The 20386-nt window shown below is 44.5% G+C and overlaps 1 protein-coding gene across 3 annotated transcripts in view; it reads left to right on the top strand.

The window, feature by feature from the left end:
- The window catches only part of utrn (utrophin), a 263392-nt gene that overhangs the window by 92886 nt on the left and 150120 nt on the right, over positions 1 to 20386 (top strand). For 2 of the 3 annotated variants that reach the window (XM_045210194.1, XM_045210196.1), the window contains 18 exons: positions 370 to 540; positions 929 to 1120; positions 1271 to 1405; positions 3326 to 3475; positions 3825 to 3986; positions 4173 to 4304; positions 4459 to 4632; positions 4744 to 4899; positions 5098 to 5268; positions 5485 to 5664; positions 6846 to 6974; positions 8416 to 8586; positions 8714 to 8950; positions 9457 to 9594; positions 10359 to 10466; positions 12314 to 12478; positions 12678 to 12850; positions 20174 to 20348. In XM_045210194.1, the coding sequence (XP_045066129.1) occupies positions 370 to 540; positions 929 to 1120; positions 1271 to 1405; positions 3326 to 3475; positions 3825 to 3986; positions 4173 to 4304; positions 4459 to 4632; positions 4744 to 4899; positions 5098 to 5268; positions 5485 to 5664; positions 6846 to 6974; positions 8416 to 8586; positions 8714 to 8950; positions 9457 to 9594; positions 10359 to 10466; positions 12314 to 12478; positions 12678 to 12850; positions 20174 to 20348 (2919 nt within the window). The remainder of the gene's footprint in view (positions 1 to 369; positions 541 to 928; positions 1121 to 1270; positions 1406 to 3325; positions 3476 to 3824; positions 3987 to 4172; positions 4305 to 4458; positions 4633 to 4743; positions 4900 to 5097; positions 5269 to 5484; positions 5665 to 6845; positions 6975 to 8415; positions 8587 to 8713; positions 8951 to 9456; positions 9595 to 10358; positions 10467 to 12313; positions 12479 to 12677; positions 12851 to 20173; positions 20349 to 20386) is intronic. The other variant, XM_045210195.1, reaches the window with a different exon arrangement.

Here is a 20386-nt window from a genome sequence, read left to right as displayed (position 1 = left end):
CTATGTAAAGAAAAAAGTATTTAATAAGATTATTTCATTCATTCAGATCTAGGATGTGTTGTTTAAGTGTTCCCTTTATTTTTTTGAGCAGTGTATTTGCCAAAAAATATATGGGGGATTGGAAATTCTGCAGATAATTACATTGATAGAAGCCACAATCTATCTGCAATATTAAAGCTGATCTACCCGCTAAAATTATAATTTAAAAAAATAAGCCTGCATACTGTACTACTCATACACTTTTCTGTGTATCCCTTTTGTCAATGTCAGAGTCTTATTTAAAACCTGACATGTTAAGACACTCTGTGTACTTGCTACCCTGTGTAACCTGACAGTGGTCTGTGTTATCTCTGTGTTGTCTCTGGGTAGCTGCTGAGCCACCAGGAGCGTGTGAGTGAGAGCCAGGAGAGGCATGTGAACCTAAGGAAAGACTTGGCAGAGATGCAGGAATGGATGGCCCAGGTGGACGAGGAGTTCCTCATGAGAGACTTTGAGTACAAGAGTCCTGAGGAGCTGGAGGGGGCACTGGAAGAGATGAAGGTGGGGAACAGAGGACAGAACTTTGACATTAAAAAAAAAAACCTGGACAATTAGGAAGTCCTCAAACCTTCTAGAAAAAAAAAAAATACATAAAAAAAAATTAAAAAAAAAATACAAATAAAAACATATTGTAAAGTGGTTGTCCCACTGGCTATCATAAGGTGAATGCACCAATTTGTAAGTCGCTCTGGATAAGAGCGTCTGCTAAATGACGAAAATTAAAATGTAAATGTAGAAAGAAAGTTCCACCAACTAAACCAAAAAATACCACTTTAACCCTATGTAGCCAGTTATGTCCCCTCTTATGTGAAAATACTATCCTGATTATCTGGTATGGCTCTTTCTTTTCCCAACTCTTCCCTTCTCTATCTCTCCCCTCCCTACTTAGAGGGCAAAAGAGGATGTGTTACAGAAGGAGGTGAGAGTGAAGATATTGAAGGACAGCATTAACATGTTGGTGGCCAAGGCTAAGACGCCACCTGGTGGTGGTGGCCAGGACCTTACAGAGGAGCTGGGGAGAGTCCTGGGGAACTATCAGAAACTATGTGACCGCTTCAAGAGCAAGTGTCACACCCTGGAGGTAAAGAGTTTGATAAGACTAGTCCAAACAACTTATGAGGCACTGCTTCTTTGGAGTATTTGTGTTCATATCATACAGTAATGTGGTTGTAGGCATATGTGTCCGTGTCTCATGGTGTCTCTGACCGTGTTTGTGTGGTCTCCTCTGTAGGAGGTGTGGTCGTGTTGGATGGAGCTGCTGCAGTACTTGGACCTGGAGCAGGGCTGGCTCAACACCTTGGAGGAGAAGCTTCAGGCTACAGAGAACCTACCGGAGAGCACTGAGGCTGTCAACAAGGCTTTGGAGGTACTTTTAAACCTATCCATTCTTCTGTCTTTCCTTTTTCATCTCTCATTCTCTCTCTTCCACTTTATATTATGCTGTCTCCTTTAATCCCTCCATCCCCCATCCATCCCACCACTCTGACTCACCCTTTTTATCTCATTTTCACTTTCTTTCATTTTATTAGCTTGTCTTTTCCTTTGGACCCTAGAAGTTTTGTGTTCTCTCTGTTTCTCTTACTTTTATGATATCACCAGTCTTCTTTGAGCAGACTCCAGCACTCTGTCTGCCTACCTCAGGTACTGTAAGAGTGACACCGACCTACACTACATGACCAAAAGTATGTGGACACCCACTCGTCAAACATCTCATTCCAAAATCATGGGCATTAATATGGAGTTGGTCCCCCCTTTGCTGCTATAACAGCCTCCACTCTTCTTGGTCCTCTGTAGCTCAGCTGGTAGAGCACGGCGCTTGTAACGCAAAGGTAGTGGGTTCAATCCCCGGGACCACCCATACACAAAAATGTATGCACGCATGACTGTAAGTCGCTTTGGATAAAAGCGTCTGCTAAATGGCATATTATTATTATATTATATTCTGGGAAGACTTTCCACTAGATGTTGGAACGTTGCTGCGGGGACTTGCTTGCATTCAGCCACAAGAGCGTTAGTGAGGTAGGGTGATTAGGCCTGGCTCGCAGTCGGTGTTCCAATTCATCCCAAAGGTGTTCGTTGGGGTTGAGGTCAGGGCTCTGTGCAGGCCAGTCAGGTTCTTCCACACCGATCTCGACAAACCATTTCTGTATGGACCTCGCTTTGTGCACGGGGCCATTGTCATGCTGAAACAGGAAAGGGCCTTCCTCAAACTGTTGCCACAAAATTGGAAGCACAGAATCGTCTAGAATGTCATTGTATGCTGTAGCGTTAAGATTTCCCTTCACTGGAACTAAGGGGCCAAGCCTGAACCATGAAAAACAGCCCCAGACCACTATTCCTCCTACACCAAACTTTACAGTTAGCACTATGCATTTGGGCAAGTAGCGTTCTCCTGGCATCCACCAAACCCATATTTGTCCATCGGACTACCAGATGGTGAAGCGTGATTCATCACTCCAGAGAACGCGTTTCCACTTCTCCAGAGTCCAATGACGTCGAGCTTTACTCCACTCCAGCTGACGCTTGTTGTTGCGCATGGTGATTTTAGTCTTGTGTGCAGCTGCTCGGCCATGGAAACCTATTTCATGAAGCTCCCGACGAACAGTTCTTGTACTGACGTTGCTTCCAGAGGCAGTTTGGAACTCGGTAGTGAGTGTGGCAACCAAGGACAGAGGATTTTTCAGCAGTCCCATTCTGTGAGCTTGTGTGGCCTTCCACTTCGCGGCTGAGCCGTTGTTGCTCCTAGACGTTTCCACTTCACAATAACAGCACTTACAGTTGACCGGGGCAGCTCTAGCAGGGCAGAAATTTGACAAACTGACTTGTTGGAAAGGTGGCATCCTATGACAGTGTCACGTTGAAAGTCACTGAGCTCTTCAGTAAGGCCATTCTACTGTCAGTGTTTGTCTATGGAGATTGCATGGCGGTGCGCTCTATTTTCTACACCGGTGAGCAACGGGTGTGGTTGAAATAGCCAAATCCACTCATTTGAAGGGGTGTCCACATACTTTTGTATATATAGTGTGTATAAACATTGACACTTTCTTTTTAATCATCTCTGTCTTTCTATTTTCCTCTTTCTCCACTCTCTCTCTTACTGCTGCTTTTATTGTTTGGTCTCCTGTTCCGTCTCTCTCATACACACTGTCTTTCTCCCTCCTCTCTCACCCCATTACCTTTATTCTCTCCCTCTCTCCTCCTCTCTTTCACCATCACTCTCTCTCTCTCTCTCTCTCTCTCTCTCTCGCTCCTCTCTCCTCTCTCCTCTCTCTCTCTCTATCTATAGTCGTTGGAATGTGTGTTGCGCCACCCAGGTGACAACAGGACTCAGATCAGGGAGTTGGGTCAGACCCTGATAGATGGGGGCATCCTGGACGAACTTATCTCAGAGAGACTAGAGACCTTCAACTCCCGCTACGATCAGCTCAGCCACCAGGTCAGAGAGTGTGTGTGTGAGAGAGGATGAGAAAAACAAGAGTCTTTGTACTTGGCCATCAAGTGACTGTCTGTCCTCGTCGATCCTCAACAACAATTTGTTTTCTATTTGTGAATTGTGTTTATGGTAGTAGATAATAAGTCAAATGTAATTGTGTTTGTCACATGCTCCATAAACAATAGGTGTAGACCAACAGTGAAATGCTTACTTATATATGTCATGAACATATCAGCATTATGTTAGTTCCTATATTTTCTAGGCTGTGAACAGGCAGATCAGTATATGTTTGGTAATGTACTGGTCTATATATTCTGTATGTTGACTTAATGTTGATATTACATCCATCTAGGCTGTGAACCGTCAGATCAGTCTAGAGCAGCAACTGGCCACTCTGAAGGAGAATGAGCAGGTTCTCCAGGCTCTGCAGGAGTCACTGACCCAGCTAGACCACACACTCACCTCCTACCTCACTGACCGCATAGACGCCTTCCAGCTACCGCAAGAGGCCCAGGTACTCACATACATACAGACAGACAAAGAAACACACCACACACACACACAAACTCACCTTCTATCTGACCGACTACATTGATACATCCCACAAACACACACACACACACTTGTAGCGAATGCCGACAATTACTTATTGGATGTCAGTTTAACCCCTGACCTCTAAACCCCTCTCCACCCCTTCCAGACCATCGGGGCAGAGATTGCGGCCCATGAGGTGACAGTGGAGGAGCTGAGGAGTAGGAACGTGGGTAACCTGCCTCCTGCCACCCCAGAGGGCAAGGCTGCCCGCAGTGGAACCATGTTGGACCTGCTGCAGGTACTGACCCCTAGTGGACAGGGGATGACATTATTCTCATAAAGCCTGTAGGGATAACATAGGATTTATTCTCAAATTTGTGGTCTCCGCACTTCAGTAAAAAATAATTATGGTTGGTCATTACGTCGTTAACCCTTTCATTTCCCTCTTTCAGCGGAAGCTGCGAGAGATCGCCACTAAGTACCAGCTGTTCCAGAAGCCTGCTAACTTTGAGCAGCGCATGCTGGACTGCAAGAGGGTTCTAGATGGAGCCAAGGAAGAGCTGCACATTCTAGACGTCAGGGAGGTGGAACCTCAACAGATCCAGGCCCGCCTCATCGGCTGCATGGTGAGACCTAGAACTAAAACACTTTGAGAAGTCTCTTACAGGTGTGCATGTATGTGCGCACACACACACACACACTCCCTCACACTCCCTGTCTGTCTCCTTACCCTTCAGAAGCTGTATAAGGTTCTGAGTGAGGTGAAGTTAGAGGTGGAGACAGTGATAAAGACAGGAAGACAGATCGTCCAGAAACAACAGACTGACAACCCCAGAGGCATGGACGAACAACTGACAGCACTTAAACTGCTCTACAATGACCTGGGAGCACAGGTAAAACACACAGAAGTGACTATAGTAGTTTAACCTGAGGACGTAACAGTCTTGTCTTCTCACTTTGTCAGCTGTGCCATCATGAATAGTTGCATTCCTAAAAAAAACAAGATACTTCGACCTGATTTCAAAATGATGAGGATATCGTCATTTTGACCAACCAAACAGCGAGCCCATCGTCTCTTCTTCTCTCTCCAGGTGACAGAGGGGAAGCAGGACCTGGAGAAGGCTGTGTCTCTGTCTCTGAGGCTACATAAGGACAATGCCGCCCTACAGGACTGGCTGACCACCAACCAGACCCTGCTGCAGCAGAAAAACTCCTCTGGAGACATGCCTGCTGATATAGACGCTGAGATCGCCTGGGCCAACGTGAGTCACGTGTGTGTGTTTGAGATGTGTGTTTTCTGTGTTCACCGGGCTTGCTAGAAGAGTTAGTTTGTTGGAATGTTTATTTGGCTTTTGTGTGTGTGTGTGTGTGTGTGTGTGTCTGTGTAACGTGTGGGTGAACAGAGGATTTGTGTAACGTGTGTGTAACGTGTATAATGTGTGTATAATGTGTGTGTGTGTGTGTGTGTACTCCCCCAGGGCCTGCTGAAGGAGTCGGAGCGTCGTAAGGCAGACCTGGCTGTACTGATGGAGACCAGCGCTGAGCTGCAGGGGCTGGTGGAGGGGAGCGAGGTTCCTCTGGAGGACAGGCTGTGTGGCCTCAACGAGGGCTGGGGACAGGTCCGCACCTGGACCGAGGACTGGCTGAGCACCGTACTGGTGGGTTTACACTTCACTTTCATAGAGACAGAATTAATAGAGAGGTTATCCTATCTAAAGTAATGGTTGAGTAAAGTGATGTGTACGTGACAGCAAAAACATCATGTCAGAAGGGACATTTTGAATTATTCCTGCAGCTTGCATCAACATGCCGTTTCTCTAGAGAGAAATCAAATCATTCACTAGAGAAATCGGAGAAATCAAGTCAAGAACTATGTGGGATGCTAGGCTGAAGGGAGTTGTAGTTTTCAGTAAGCAAATATTGAACCTAGTTCAGCGCAGAAACATGGTAATTAACTACAATGATCCTAATCCATTGCGGCATTTTGTTCCGGCTCAGAGATGGATCAGAGAGGAAGAGGCGAAGCGAGAGGTTTCACTCTCGTCATAATCTGTCCAAAATAAGCCCAATGCGTTTCTATGGGCTTATTTTGGACCTAAATGTATCACCTGCCTTCCCACCTTTGGGACAACGACTCCCATTGTTAGGGCATAGACATGAGCATCTCGTAATTATATACAGATCTCTGGGCGGATACTCTTTTACGTCTGCTACGTTAGGTTAGATAGACATAGACCGCATGAGAGAAGAATGTACACAACACAACAACGAGAGGGACAGTTCGCGAAATATACCTTATCTACTTTGAAGAACTAGTAAAATGATTTTGTCAGACAGCTCTGCAGTATACTTAGGCAGGCTAGCAAAATAGGATGACTAGACAGTGCTTTATGAGGAGAACAGAGTTAACGATAGATGTCCTGGCTGGCTGACTGCTACTGCCTGAGCAGAGATGAGATTATTTATTTCAGGAATTAAAAAATAATAAAGTAATCAAATAAAAACAAAGTGATATACACAACTGAAATATTTGGTTATTTATTAGTAATTTCCTATTTTTCTATTGATGTTTACCCAATGTGGACCTGACAGAGACAATAAAATATTTTATATGTTTTGGCAATTGAATGTTCACTATTGTTGGCTTAGGAATTTCCATTAAAAAGCTCTAAAATTATTGTAACGTCATTATTTCATAACACATTTCATGTTTAAAAAATATTATCAAAACCGAAATCGAAAGACCGTGATTATTTTTAATAATCGAACCGAAACCGAACCGTCCTCAAAAAGCTCTAATCGCTCAGCGCTACCATCTTTTTACCTCTGCCCCCTACAGAGCCACCAGAACGAGGTGGAGATCTTTGATGAGAACCTGGCCCACATCAGCACCTGGCTGTACCAGACCCAGATCAACCTGGATGAGACGGAGAGACGGCCCACAGTGGAGAGGGAGATAGTAGTTAAGGTGGTAGAGACGGAGAGACGGCCCACAGTGGAGAGGGAGATAGTAGTTAAGGTGGTAGAGACGGAGAGACGGCCCACAGTGGAGAGGGAGATAGTAGTTAAGGTGGTAGAGACAGAGAGACGGCCCACAGTGGAGAGAGATGGTAGAGACAGAGAGACGGCCCACAGTGGAGAGGGAGATAGTAGTTAAGGTGATAGAGACAGAGAGACAGCCCACAGTGGAGAGAGATGGTAGAGACAGAGAGACGGCCCACAGTGGAGAGGGAGATAGTAGTTAAAGTGGTAGAGACAGAGAGACGGCCCACAATGGAGAGAGATGGTAGTTAAGGTGGTAGAGACAGAGAGACGGCCCACAATGGTGAGAGATGGTAGTTAAGGTGGTAGAGACAGAGAGACGGCCCACAGTGGAGAGAGATGGTAGTTAAGGTGGTAGAGACAGAGAGATGGCCCACAGTGGAGAGAGAGAGAGAGATGGTAGTTAAGGTGGTAGAGACAGAGAGACGGCCCACAGTGGAGAGAGATGGTAGTTAAGGTGGTAGAGACAGAGAGACGGCCTACAATGGAGAGAGAGATAGTAGTTAAGGTGATAGAGACAGAGAGACGGCCCACAGTGGAGAGAGAGAGAGATGGTTTTTAAGGTGGTAGAGACAGAGAGACGGCCTACAGTGGAGAGAGATGATAGTTAAGGTGGTAGAGACAGAGAGACGGCCTACAGTGGAGAGAGATGATAGTTAAGGTGGTAGAGACAGAGAGACGGCCCACAGTGGAGAGGGAGATAGTAGTTAAGGTGGTAGAGACAGAGAGACGGCCCACAGTGGAGAGAGATGGTAGTTAAGGTGGTAGAGACAGAGAGACGGCCCACAGTGGAGAGAGATGGTAGTTAAGGTGGTAGAGACAGAGAGACGGCCTACAGTGGAGAGAGATGGTAGTTAAGGTGGTAGAGACAGAGAGACAGCCTACAGTGGAGAGAGATGATAGTTAAGGTGATAGAGACAGAGAGACGGCCCACAGTGGAGAGAGAGAGAGAGATGGTAGTTAAGGTGGTAGAGACAGAGAGACAGCCTACAGTGGAGAGAGATGATAGTTAAGGTGATAGAGACAGAGAGACGGCCCACAGTGGAGAGAGAGAGAGATGGTAGTTAAGGTGGTAGAGACAGAGAGACGGCCTACAGTGGAGAGAGATGATAGTTAAGGTGGTAGAGACAGAGAGACGGCCCACAGTGGAGAGAGAGTGGAGGAGAGGAGGGGATGAAAGCATGGGGAGGGAACTGAAGGACGAAAATACAATATTGGTTGATTACAATTGAATTTTTAATTAGATCCTATTACCAGAGTTTAGGATATAATTAGCCTGTGTGGGGAAATAATAATTTGAGTAATAGCTATTGATGTTGAACCTGTTAATGTATAAATTGTTTGATTGATGTGTTGTGTGTGTATAGACCCTGCTAGAGGAGCTGGATGACATCAGTCTGAGAGTGGACAGTGTGAGAGACCAGGCCATCATCCTAATGACCAGTAGAGGTCCTGCCTGCAGAGACGTAGTAGAACCCAAACTGGCCGAACTCAACCGCAACTTCCACAAGGTCTCCCAATGCATCAAAGCTGCCAAGGTACAAATACTCTCACAACACTGTTTCAGTGTATTACAATCACAACTGTTCAGAGCTTTATCATTCAATCTGTAGATAGATGCGTACAGTGGGGTAATTCTCTTCCTCTTTTGTTTCTGACACCCAGATGTCCACCACTCTGGAGCCTGGGACTGTGGATATGATTCAGCAGATACAACAGATCTCTCAGATCCCTCACCAGATCTCTCAGCTCCAACAGGACCAGATTGCTGAGCTCCAGCAGAGCCAGTCAGAGGAGGCCCTGAGCTCCAGCCTGATGCAAACCTTTGAGGGGGAACTAGAGGCAACACTCAGGGCCCTGGAGGACCAGCAGGACCCCACACACACCCTGGATGGTGACAAGGTATATATTGGGCAGATACTCTCTCACTCATGCGCACACACACACACACACACACACACACACCAAACACACACGCGCACACACAGTGGTTAAGTTTATGACTGATAAAACAAAGCACACAAAGTGCTATAAGCTATATTCAATGTCACAGACAAACAATGGTGTGATTGGTCAGTCTGGCCTCAGAGTGTGTTATCAGGGACTTATTATTGTGTAGAGCGGCTGAACAAATCACACCAGCACAGACCAAGGTCAATGTCAGTCAGGAAGCAGAGTGTTTTTCTTACTCCTGTCTGTCGACCCTCGGCTGTCTGGAAAAGGACTTCGTTTAGGATTCTTCAAGCAACTTTTGGTTTGGATTCACAGTTTAATTTCTTTTTTGGTTTTGATTATGGGCGTAATGTTCATTTTATAACCCTGGAAAACCCTAGTTCAGTTTTTTGATTGAAAGGGAGTCTTTGTTTCCGTGACAACGTTCACTCTGACCCTTTGTGTTGACCGGTCAGATGGACGAGGAGAAGGCTGGCATGGAGGAGCTGCTGAGGAGAGGAGAGGAGGTGCTGCTCCAGACTGCAGATGAGGGCCAGAGGGAGGAGCTGAGACTCCGACTGCTCCGGCTGCAGACGCAGTACACCACTCAGAGGGTGAGAGAGAATGCTACACAATCACTACAATAACTCAACAATCATGTAACATGTATATCCTAACACTGTAATAATACAATAATAGTATTAACAACAGTACATCACACAGATTGAGAGAGTAAGAGTAAAAACATTAGATTTCATTTACCTCTACAAACTAAATGAGAGAGAGAGAGAGCACAGATACTCAAACCAGCTTTTAATATGAAAATAAAGTGCAGTGCAGCATTTCAGATGTAAATGTATTCCCGTCTCGTAGCATAGTAGAGATCTGTTTAAGATCTGGAGGACCGTTGGCCTTGGCAATGTTATGCAGGCTCTCTGTTTGAGATTAATTACACACAGTATGGCTTTGTCTGGTGTTTGTGTGTGTGTGTTTGTGGGGGGGTTGTGTGTGTGTGTTTATGGGGGGGTTGTGTGTGTGTGTTTGTGGGGGGTTGTGTGTGTGTGTGTGTGTGTGTGTGTTTGTGGTGGGGTTGTGTGTGTGTGTTTGTTGGGGGGTTGTGAGTTTGTTTGTGGGGGGGTTGTGTGTTTGTGGGGGGGTTGTGAGTGTGTTTGTGGGGGGTGTGTGTGTGTGTGTTTGTGGGGGGGTTGTGTGTGTGTTTGTTGGGGGGTGTGTGTGTGTTTGTGGGGGGGTTGTGAGTGTGTTAGTGGGGGGGGTTGTGAGTGTGTTAGTGGGGGGGGTTGTGAGTGTGTTAGTGGGGGGGTTGTGAGTGTGTTTGTGCGTGTGTGTGGGTGTCTTAATCCCTATCTTATCTCTACAGGAGTTGAGGGTGCTGAGAGTGAGACAGGCGGAGGTCTCCATGGACTCTTCTTCTTCTTCTTCAAACAGCTTCACAGAGCAGAGAGACAGACAAGACCTGACTGTAGAGGTGAGACACATTCTATACTAAACAAAAATATAAACGCAACATGTAAAGTGTTGCTCCCATGTTTTATGCGCTGAAATAAAAAATCCCAGACATTTTCCATACGCATGTTTACATCCCTGTTAGTGACAATGTATCTTTTGCCAAGATAATCCATCCATCTGACAGGTGTGGCATATCAAGAAGCTGATTAAACAGCATAATCATTACACAGGTGCACCTTGTGCTGGGGACATTAAAAGGCCACTCTAAAATGTGCAGTTTTGTCACACAACACAATGCCACAGATGTCTCAAGTTTTGAGAGAGTGTGCAATTGGACTGCTGACTTCAGGAATGTCCACCAGAGCTGTTGCCAGAGAAATGAATATTCATTTCTCTACCATAAGCTGCCTCCAACGTCGTTTTAGAGAATTTGGCAGTATGTCCAACCAGCCTCACAACCACAGACCACGTGTAACCACACCAGTCCCGGACCTCCACATCCGGCTTCTTCACCTGTGGGATGGTCTGAGACAAGCCACCCGGACAGTTGATGAAACTGTGGGTTTGCACAACAAAATAATTTCTACACAAACTGTCAGACACCGTCTCAGGGAAGCTCATCTCTGGGTGCTCGTCGTCCACACCAGGGTCTTGACCTGACTGGACTTCGGCGTCGTAACCGACTTCAGTGGGCAAATGCTCACCTTTGATGGCCACTGTGCTCTTCACGGATGAATTCTGGTTTCAACTGTACCGGACAGATGGCAGACATGTGGGCGAGCGGTTTGCTGACGTCAACGTTGTGAACAGAGTGCCCCATGGTGGCTGTGGGGTTATGGTATGGGCAGCCATAAGCTACGGACAACGAACACAATTGCATTTTATCGATGGCAATTTGAATGCGCAGAGATACCTTGACGAGATCCTGAGGCCCATTGTTGTGCCATTCATCCACCGCCATCACCTCATGTTTCAGCATGATAATGCACGGCCCCATGTCAGGATCTATACACTCCTTGAAGCTGAAAATGTCCCAGTTCTTCCATGGCCTGCATACTCACCAGACATGTCACCCATTGAGCATGTTTGGGATGCTCTGTACGACAGCATGTTCCAGTTCCCACCAATATCCATCAACTTCGCACAGACATTGAAGAGGAGTGGACAACATTCCACAGGCTACAATCAACAGCCTGATCAACTCTATGCGAAGGAGATGTGTCGAGCTGCATGAGGCAAATGGTGAAATCTTTTTTGTAATGTATCTGTGACCAACAGATGCATATCTGGATTCCCAGTCATGTGAAATCCATAGATTAGGACCTTATTTATTTATTTCTATTGACTGATTTCCTTATATTTTTTACATTGTAGTCATTTAGCAGACGCTCTTATCCAGAGCCACTTACAGTTAGTGAGTGCATACATTTTCATACTGGCCCCCCGTGGGAATCAAACCCACAACCCTGGCGTTGCAAACGCCATGCTCTACCAACTGAGCTACACGGGCCTACGTGAAATGAAATGTAATTCAGCAAAATCTTTGAAATTGTCAATGTTGCGTTTATATTTTTGTTCAGTGTATCACTAGTATTACACATCACTTATTATCTTATTCACTATGTCCTTTTAATGACCTTGTTTTGTTGTGTGACGTATTTATGATAGTCATGTTAAATGTGATATCAAAATGGTGACATTTGATGCTTCCCCCACAGACTCATGTGGTTGTGTTACCTACCTTAGTTGAATGTACTGGTTGTAAGTCGTTCTAAGAGTGTCTGCTAAATGTAATTGCAAAATGTCAGATTCACACACCCATACACACGCATGTACTTTTTCTAACATAATACCGTCTCTTGCCAGCAGATAGAGCCAGAGGAGAGGGCACCCTCTCTCAGTTCCTCAGACTACCTGCTGAATATCAACAAGGTTCTGCTGGCCATGGCCGACAACGAACTGCTGCTCAACTCCTCCGAGCTCAGCAGTGGTCTCTACGAAGACTTCTCCAGCCAGGAGGACACACTGAGGGTGAGAGAGGGAGGGAGGAGGGGAAAGGGGGAGGGAGGAGGGGAGATATATGAGGGGGAAGGGAATATCTGTATTGTCCTTTAGATCTGAACGGCTACCTCTCACTCTTTTACTTACTTCTCTCCTCCTCTCCTCTCTCCTCCCTCTCTCTCTTGTCCCCCTCTCTCTCCTACCCCTCTCCTCCTTCTCTCTCTCCCAGAGTATAAAGAAGAGTCTGGAGCGTGTGGGGGAGCAGGTGACGGTGATCCATGAGCGCCAGCCTGATGCCATCCTGGAGGCGTCGCAGAGAGAGGTGGCACAGATAAGAGACGCCCTCACCCAGCTCAACGCAGAGTGGGACCGCCTCAACCGCATGTACAACCACCGCAAAGGGTGGGTGACGCACGGTCAACATTGTTACTTAGTACCTGTCAGGTCTTCATACACAATGAGAACTAAAGTGGAAAAAGATGCTCAGTGTAGCAACACAATAGAGGGAAGAAGAGCAGCTATGTAGTCTTTGATTGTCCAGTATTGCATGTGAGAGGATATGTTTGTCGCTTCTAACAGGGGTATTTAGATTAAGCTTGATGTAACTCTGATCACTGATCTGTCAGTGTCAGTGTCAGTGTCAGAGAGAGAGAGAGAGAGAGAGAGAGAATCCTGTCTCTGTACTAGTCTGTCAGGGAGTTTCATCCCCCACTGACCTAGCCTGTGTACAGAGTAAATGTCAGTTATCAGATATTGACCACAGACGAGAGAGGATGAAGAGATATGCCAGGGCACGCAACTTATCTCCCGAGTGGCGCAGTGGTCTAAGGCTGTGCCACTAGAGATCCTGGTTCGAATCCAGGCTCTGTCGTAGCCGGCCGCGACCGGGAGGCCCATGAGGCAGCGCACAATTGGCCCAGCGTCGTCCAGGGTAGGGGAGGGAATGGCCGGCAGGGATGTAGCTCAGTTGGTAGAGCATGGCGTTTGCAACGCCAGGGTTGTGGGTTCAATTCCCACAGGCCAGTATGAAAAATAAAATAATGTATGCACTCACTAACTGTAAGTCGCTCTGGATAAGAGCGTCTGCTAAATGACTAAAATTTAAATGTAAAACTTAGTCCTCAGCACACACACACTGATCCACTCTGACCAAGGTGACTGGGAGCACATATACACACACACATGTTATGTTCTTCTATCCTCGTGGGGACCTAAAATACATTTCCATTCAAAATCATATTTTCCCTAAACCTAACCCCTACACTCACAGTGAGGGAAAAAAGTATTTGATCCCCTGCTGATTTTGTACGTTTGCCCACTGACAAAGAAATGATCAGTCTATCATTTTAATGGTAGGTTTATTTGAACAGTGAGAGACAGAATAACAACAACAAAATCCAGAGAAACGCATGTCAAAAATTTTATAAATTTATTTGCATTTTAATGAGGGAAATAAGTATTTGACCCCCTCTCAATCAGAAAGATTTCTGGCTCCCAGGTGTCTTTTATACAGGTAACGAGCTGAGATTAGGAGCACACTCTTAAAGGGAGTGCTCCTAATCTCAGCTTGTTACCTGTATAAAAGACACCTGTCCACAGAAGCAATCAATCAATCAGATTCCAAACTCTCCACCATGGCCAAGACCAAAGAGCTCTCCAAGGATGTCAGGGACAAGATTGTAGACCTACACAAGGCTGGAATTGGCTACAAGACCATCGCCAAGCAGCTTGGTGAGAAGGTGACAACAGTTGGTGCGATTATTCGCAAATGGAAGAAACACAAAAGAACTGTCAATCTCCCTCGGTTTGGGGCTCCATGCAAGATCTCACCTCGTGGAGTTGCAATGATCATGAGAATGGTGAGGAATCAGCCCAGAACTACACGGGAGGATCTTGTCAATGATCTCAAGGCAGCTGGGACCATAGTCACCAAGAAAACAATTGGTAACACACTACGCCGTAAAGGACTGAAATCCTGCAGCGCCCGCAAGGTCCCCTGCTCAAGAAAGCACATATACAGGCCCGTCTGAAGTTTGCCAATGAACATCTGAATGATTCAGAGGAGAACTGGGTGAAAGTGTTGTGGTCAGATGAGACCAAAATGGAGCTCTTTGGCATAAACTCAACTCGCCGTGTTTGGAGGAGGAGGAATGCTGCCTATGACCCCAAGAACACCATGCTCACCGTCAAACATGGAGGTGGAAACATTATGCTTTGGGGGTGTTTTTCTGCTAAGGGGACAGGACAACTTCACCGCATCAAAGGGACGATGGACGGGGCCATGTACTGTCAAATCTTGGGTGAGAACCTCCTTCCCTCAGCCAGGGCATTGAAAATGGGTCGTGGATGGGTATTCCAGCATGACAATGACCCAAAACACACGGCCAAGGCAACAAAGGAGTGGCTCAAGAAGAAGCACATTAAGGTCCTGGAGTGGCCTAGCCAGTCTCCAGACCTTAATCCCATAGAAAATCTGTGGAGGGAGCTGAAGGTTCAAGTTGCCAAACATCAGCCTCGAAACCTTAATGACTTGGAGAAGATCTGCAAAGAGGAGTGGAATAAAATCCCTCCTGAGATGTGTGCAAACCTGGTGGCCAACTACGAGAAACGTCTGACCTCTGTGATTACCAACAAGGGTTTTTCCACCAAGTACTAAGTCATGTTTTGCAGAGGGGTCAAATACTTATTTCCCTCATTAAAATGCAATTTTTTTGACATGTGTTTATCTGGATTTGTTTGTTATTCTTTCTCTCACTGTTCAAATAAACCTACCATTAAAGTTATAGACTGATCATTTCTTTGTCAGTGGGCAAACGCACAATATCAGCAGGGGATCAAATATTTTTTCCCTCACTGTAGCATAACCCAACCTGTAACCCTAATTGGTTTTTCAACCACTCCACACATTTCTTGTTAACAAACTATAGTTTTGGCAAGTTGGTTAGGTTATCTACTTTGTGCATGACACAAGTAATTTTTCCAACAATTGTTTACAGACAGATTATTTCACTTATAATTCAATGTATCACAATTCCAGTGGGTCAGAAGTTTACATACACTAAGTTGACTGTGCCTTTAAACAGCTTGGAAAATTCCAGAAAATGATGTCATGGCTTTATAAGCTTCTGATAGGCTAATTGACATCATTTGAGTCAATTGGAGATGTACCTGTGGATGTATTTCAAGGCCTACCTTCAAACTCAGTGCCTCTTTGCTTGACATCATGGGAAAATCAAAAGAAATCAGCCAAGACCTCAGAAAAACAATGTCTGGTTCATCCTTGGGAGCAAGTCTGGTTCATCCTTGGGCGCAATTTCCAAACGCCTGAAGGTACCACGTTCATCTGTACAAACAATAGTACGCAAGTATAAACACCATGGGACCATGCAGCTGTCATACCGCTCAGGAAGGAGACGCGTTCTGTCTCTTAGAGATGAACGTACTTTGGTGCGAAAAGTGCAAATCAATCCCGGAACAACAGCAAAGGACCTTGTAAAGATGCTGGAGGAAACTGGTAGAAAAGTATCTATATCCACAGTAAAACGAGTCCTATATTGACATAACCTGAAAGGCCGCTCAGCAAGGAAGAAGCCACTGCTCCAAAACCGCCATAAAAAAACCAGACTACGGTTTGCAACTGCACATGGGGACAAAGATCGTACTTTTTGGAGAAATGTCCTCTGGTCTGATGAAACAAAAATAGAACTGTTTGGCCATAATGACCATCGTTATGTTTGGAGGAAAAAGGGGGTTGCTTGCAAGCCGAAGAACACCATCCCAACCGTGAAGCACGGGGGTGGCAGTATCATGCTGTGGGGGTGCTTTGCTGCAGGAGGGACTGGTGCACTTCACAAAATAGATGGCATCATGAGGAAGGAAAATTATGTGGATATATTGAAGCAACATCTCAAGACATCAGTCAGGAAGTTAATGCTTGGTCGCAAATGGGTCTTCCAAATGGACAAGGACCCCAATCATACTTCCAAAGTTGTGGCAAAATGGCTTAAGGACAACAAAGTCAAGGTATTGGAGTGGCCATCACAAATCCCTGACCTCAATCCTATAGAAAATGTGTGGGCAGAACTGAAAAGCGTGTGCGAGCAAGGAGGCCTACAAACCTGACTCAGTTACACCAGCTCTGTCAGGAGGAATGGGCCAAAATTCACCCAACTTATTGTGGGAAGCTTGTGGAAGGCTACCCGAAACGTTTGTCCCAAGTTAAACAATTTAAAGGCAATGCTACCAAATACTAATTGAGTGTATGTAAACTTCTGACCCACTGGGAATGTGATGAAAGAAATAAAAGTTGAAATAAATAATTCTCTCTACTATTATTCTGACATTTCACATTCTTAAAATAGAGTGGTGATCCTAACTGACCTAAGACAGGGAATTCTTACTAGGATTAAATGTCAAGAATTGTGAAAAACTGAGTTTAAATGTATTTGGCTAAGGTGTATGTAAACTTCCAACTTCAACTGTACATACATACATACATACATACACACCACATACAGAACACACCAGAGCCATATATCTAAATGCATGGCTCTGGTACACACTACACTCTCAGCATGTCAGACAGTGAGTGAAATAACCTCAGCTCCGCTAAAACCATTGACAATTGCGTGGTGATTTGAAGGGAATTTGAAATACATGTTAACTATTTGGTTGTTATATCATCACCTCCTTGAAGCCCATAGTCAGAAATAACAAAAAAAACTCTTGCGCACATTTAGCTCTATCATCAGAGTTATACAGAAAGTAACTGAATGCTTTTCATGGTCAGTAAACATCAATTTTTTCATGTAATTTCAGATACCTGAGGGTAGCCTTACGATATTTCTCAATATTGGCCACCATTAATTGGATATTTGAGTGATATACAATAAAAGGGAACTATACCTGCCAAGTATGAATAGTTTAGGTTAATTTTCTATCCTTTGTGGGCTCTGTCTGTCAAGCAGTAGAAGGGCACATTTGTCAATTTACTGTTAGCTGATAATATTTACTCTGCAAGCTACCGGTAGAAACTTTGTACAGTTGGCTAAACATAGTGGTAAGTAGATGTACTTTTTTCTCTAACCAACATAGGCCTACCTAGAAAATTAGCAAACATTATCCCCTATTCAACATTGTTTTTAAGAGTGTTTAATCCCGATTGCTGCTGACAGACAAGATGGGCTACATTGATTGATGGACTACGTCAAATTGACTAGCTAGCTAATAACAGATCAGGTCAGTATGGCTAGTTAACAAGCTAACTTTCAGGGGATAAACTAGATGGCTTTATCCAAATAGTGTTTGATTTGCTTGACATCTATAGTGATGATGACAGAAGTCCAACTGACAACTTTACCAGGACGAGGACTTGCCGATGTCGAGCTCTTTCCAAAAGCCTTATCTCTGATGAAGCAAGCTAAATGACACGTGTTGTTTCCTTAGCTAGCTAGCTAGCTACGTGCCAAATGGATAGGCTATCCTCATGTATCTGAAAATACATAATCAATTGATGTTTACTGGTCATGAAAAGCATGCAGTTACTTGCTGTATAACCCTGATGATAGACCTAAGTGTGGAATAATCGGAAATGCGTCGTTCTGACTATCCTCTTCAAGACGTGATGATATTAAAACATTTATTTAACAATCCCTTGAAAATGGCATGTAGTTGTCAATGGTTTTAGCGGAGCTGGGGTCTCCTTGCCCCCCAGCAGCCAAATCAAACGCTCTGCACCGTATTGTGACATTTTATTGATAATGACCTATTCTATCTTTATTTAAGAGATATGGTGGTAGTTTATTGTGAAGTTCATTGGTAATTTCTCCAGTCATTCCCTGGCGTCCCACACATTCACTACTGCTTAATAGAGGTCAGGAATGGGGTGACGTTTTTCCTTTTCCTTTCTCTTTATCGGAAAAATAAGGAATTTCCCTAATTCTGATTCCGGACTGATTCCAGAATCCACCTGCCAACACCCACAGAATAATTAATTAATTAATTGTTTAAAAAAACTAAACACAGGCATTGGATAGCATGAATATATTTATTAATGACTTTATTTATTAATCACTGCTGCAGTTATGATGCATATAATGCTATTTCTATTTCTATCTTTTTTTTCATTATTTTATTTCACTTAGTTCTGCATGTTGGAGCTCGGAGCCTAAGATTTTCACTGTACCCTGCAATCACACCTGCAACCCTTTACACGTGACTATTAAACACTCTGAATCTGAATAAAGGCAAATCACCTGGAGGGACAGTATTTGTCCTAAGTTCTATTTAAAATGTGGGAATCAATTAGTTCCACTATTGCTCGGAATGGTTAATATGGCCGTTCACAAAGGTTCATTTGGGAGAAATGTGAATACAGCACTAATTTAGCTTTTATTCAAAAAAGATACCAACCAGTGTTCTCACTATCGCCCCCTATCTTTAATAAACACAGATCTTAAACTGTTTTCCAAAATAATAATATAATAATAAATAATGTCCCGTCTCGAGACTTACTTACCCAACTTGATCCACACAGACCAAAGCGGTTTTAAAAAGCGTTTATCCTACGTACAGTATCTTCGATGCTTCATCAGAAACACCAGCTCCTTGGGCTGGATTATCTCTCCATGCAGAAAAAGCTTTTGATAGACTAGAATGTTCATATCGCTGGTCTGTCTTGGAACATATGGGAATTGGCTCCAATTTCATTAATATGATTAAAATACTATATGCCAATCTCTCAGCCACAGGCAATACCTGCTCTGCTCCGTTCAGAATCACTAGAGGCAGCAGACAAGGCGATCCAATTTCACCTCTGCTATTCTTATTATCCATGGAACTCCTGCCCCAGGCAATTCGTCAATCGAAGGAAATAACACCAATTTCCCTCAAATCTACTCATCACTTCATCTCATCATATGCAGAGGATATTTTACAATATCTAGACAATGTATTTCAATTGCTCCCAAATGCATTAAAGATCATAGATAAATTCAATTTCATCTCAAGTTATAAAATGTATCTAACCAAATCAGCCCTACTGCCTCTTAAGACCCTGATGTAGGACTCCATCTCTACTTATGGAATCACAATCGTTTCCCATTAAAAGTATTTGGGAGTAGATGTATTTCCTTCCTTAGATAAAATCATTGCCAAAAACTTTAACAGAACACTCAAATCAATTAAATCCGACCTCAGTAGATGGAATAATATCCAAGTTGCTTTGACCGGCAGAATATCTATTGTCAAAATTAATATATTGCCACGGCTGAATTTCTGGTTGGGGTTGTCTTTTGTATGCATTTGCAAAACTAAATACAAAATTGGTCACATCAGACGACACCAGTTCATAACGTGAACCCCAGTTCATAATCCTTATACAGTTATTGTGCTAAAAGGGTGTCAAGTGTGAGGGTCCCTACTACAGAAATGTATTTGGGAGAGGTCAGTCCATTATGAGGGCATTACAACTCAATGGAGCCTTCGTACTATTCACAATAGACACCATAATAATAGAGGCTACAGCCAGATCAGGGCTTGGTCAAAATTAGTTTCCACCCTAATGGTTAAGGTTAGGGATTGGTCTGGGTAAAGCTAGTTTCCACCCTAATGGTTAAGGTTAGGGATTGGTCTGGGTAAAGCTAGTTTCCACTCTAATGGTTAAGGTAAGTGGTTGGACTAGTTCAACTCAACTGATTCCATATCTGCTGTCCCCTTTCTGTCTAGGAGTTTTGACTGTGCGGTGGAGGAGTGGAGACAGTTCCATTGTGACCTGAACGACCTGAGCCAGTGGCTGACCGACACAGAACAGGTCCTCACTGAGGGAAAAGGACTTGATGGACAACTGGACCTGGACACAGCCAGGACACACCAGGAGGTCAGAGAGAGAGAGAGAGTGTGTGTGAGTATGAGTGTGAGAGAGAGAGAGAGAGAGAGAGA

Source organism: Coregonus clupeaformis, chromosome 33 (genome assembly GCF_020615455.1).
Source record: "Coregonus clupeaformis isolate EN_2021a chromosome 33, ASM2061545v1, whole genome shotgun sequence".
In the NCBI taxonomy this organism is placed as follows: domain Eukaryota; kingdom Metazoa; phylum Chordata; class Actinopteri; order Salmoniformes; family Salmonidae; genus Coregonus; species Coregonus clupeaformis.
The sequence above is the reverse complement of the archived record's forward strand: the minus strand, read 5'-3'. Positions and strand labels throughout refer to the sequence as shown.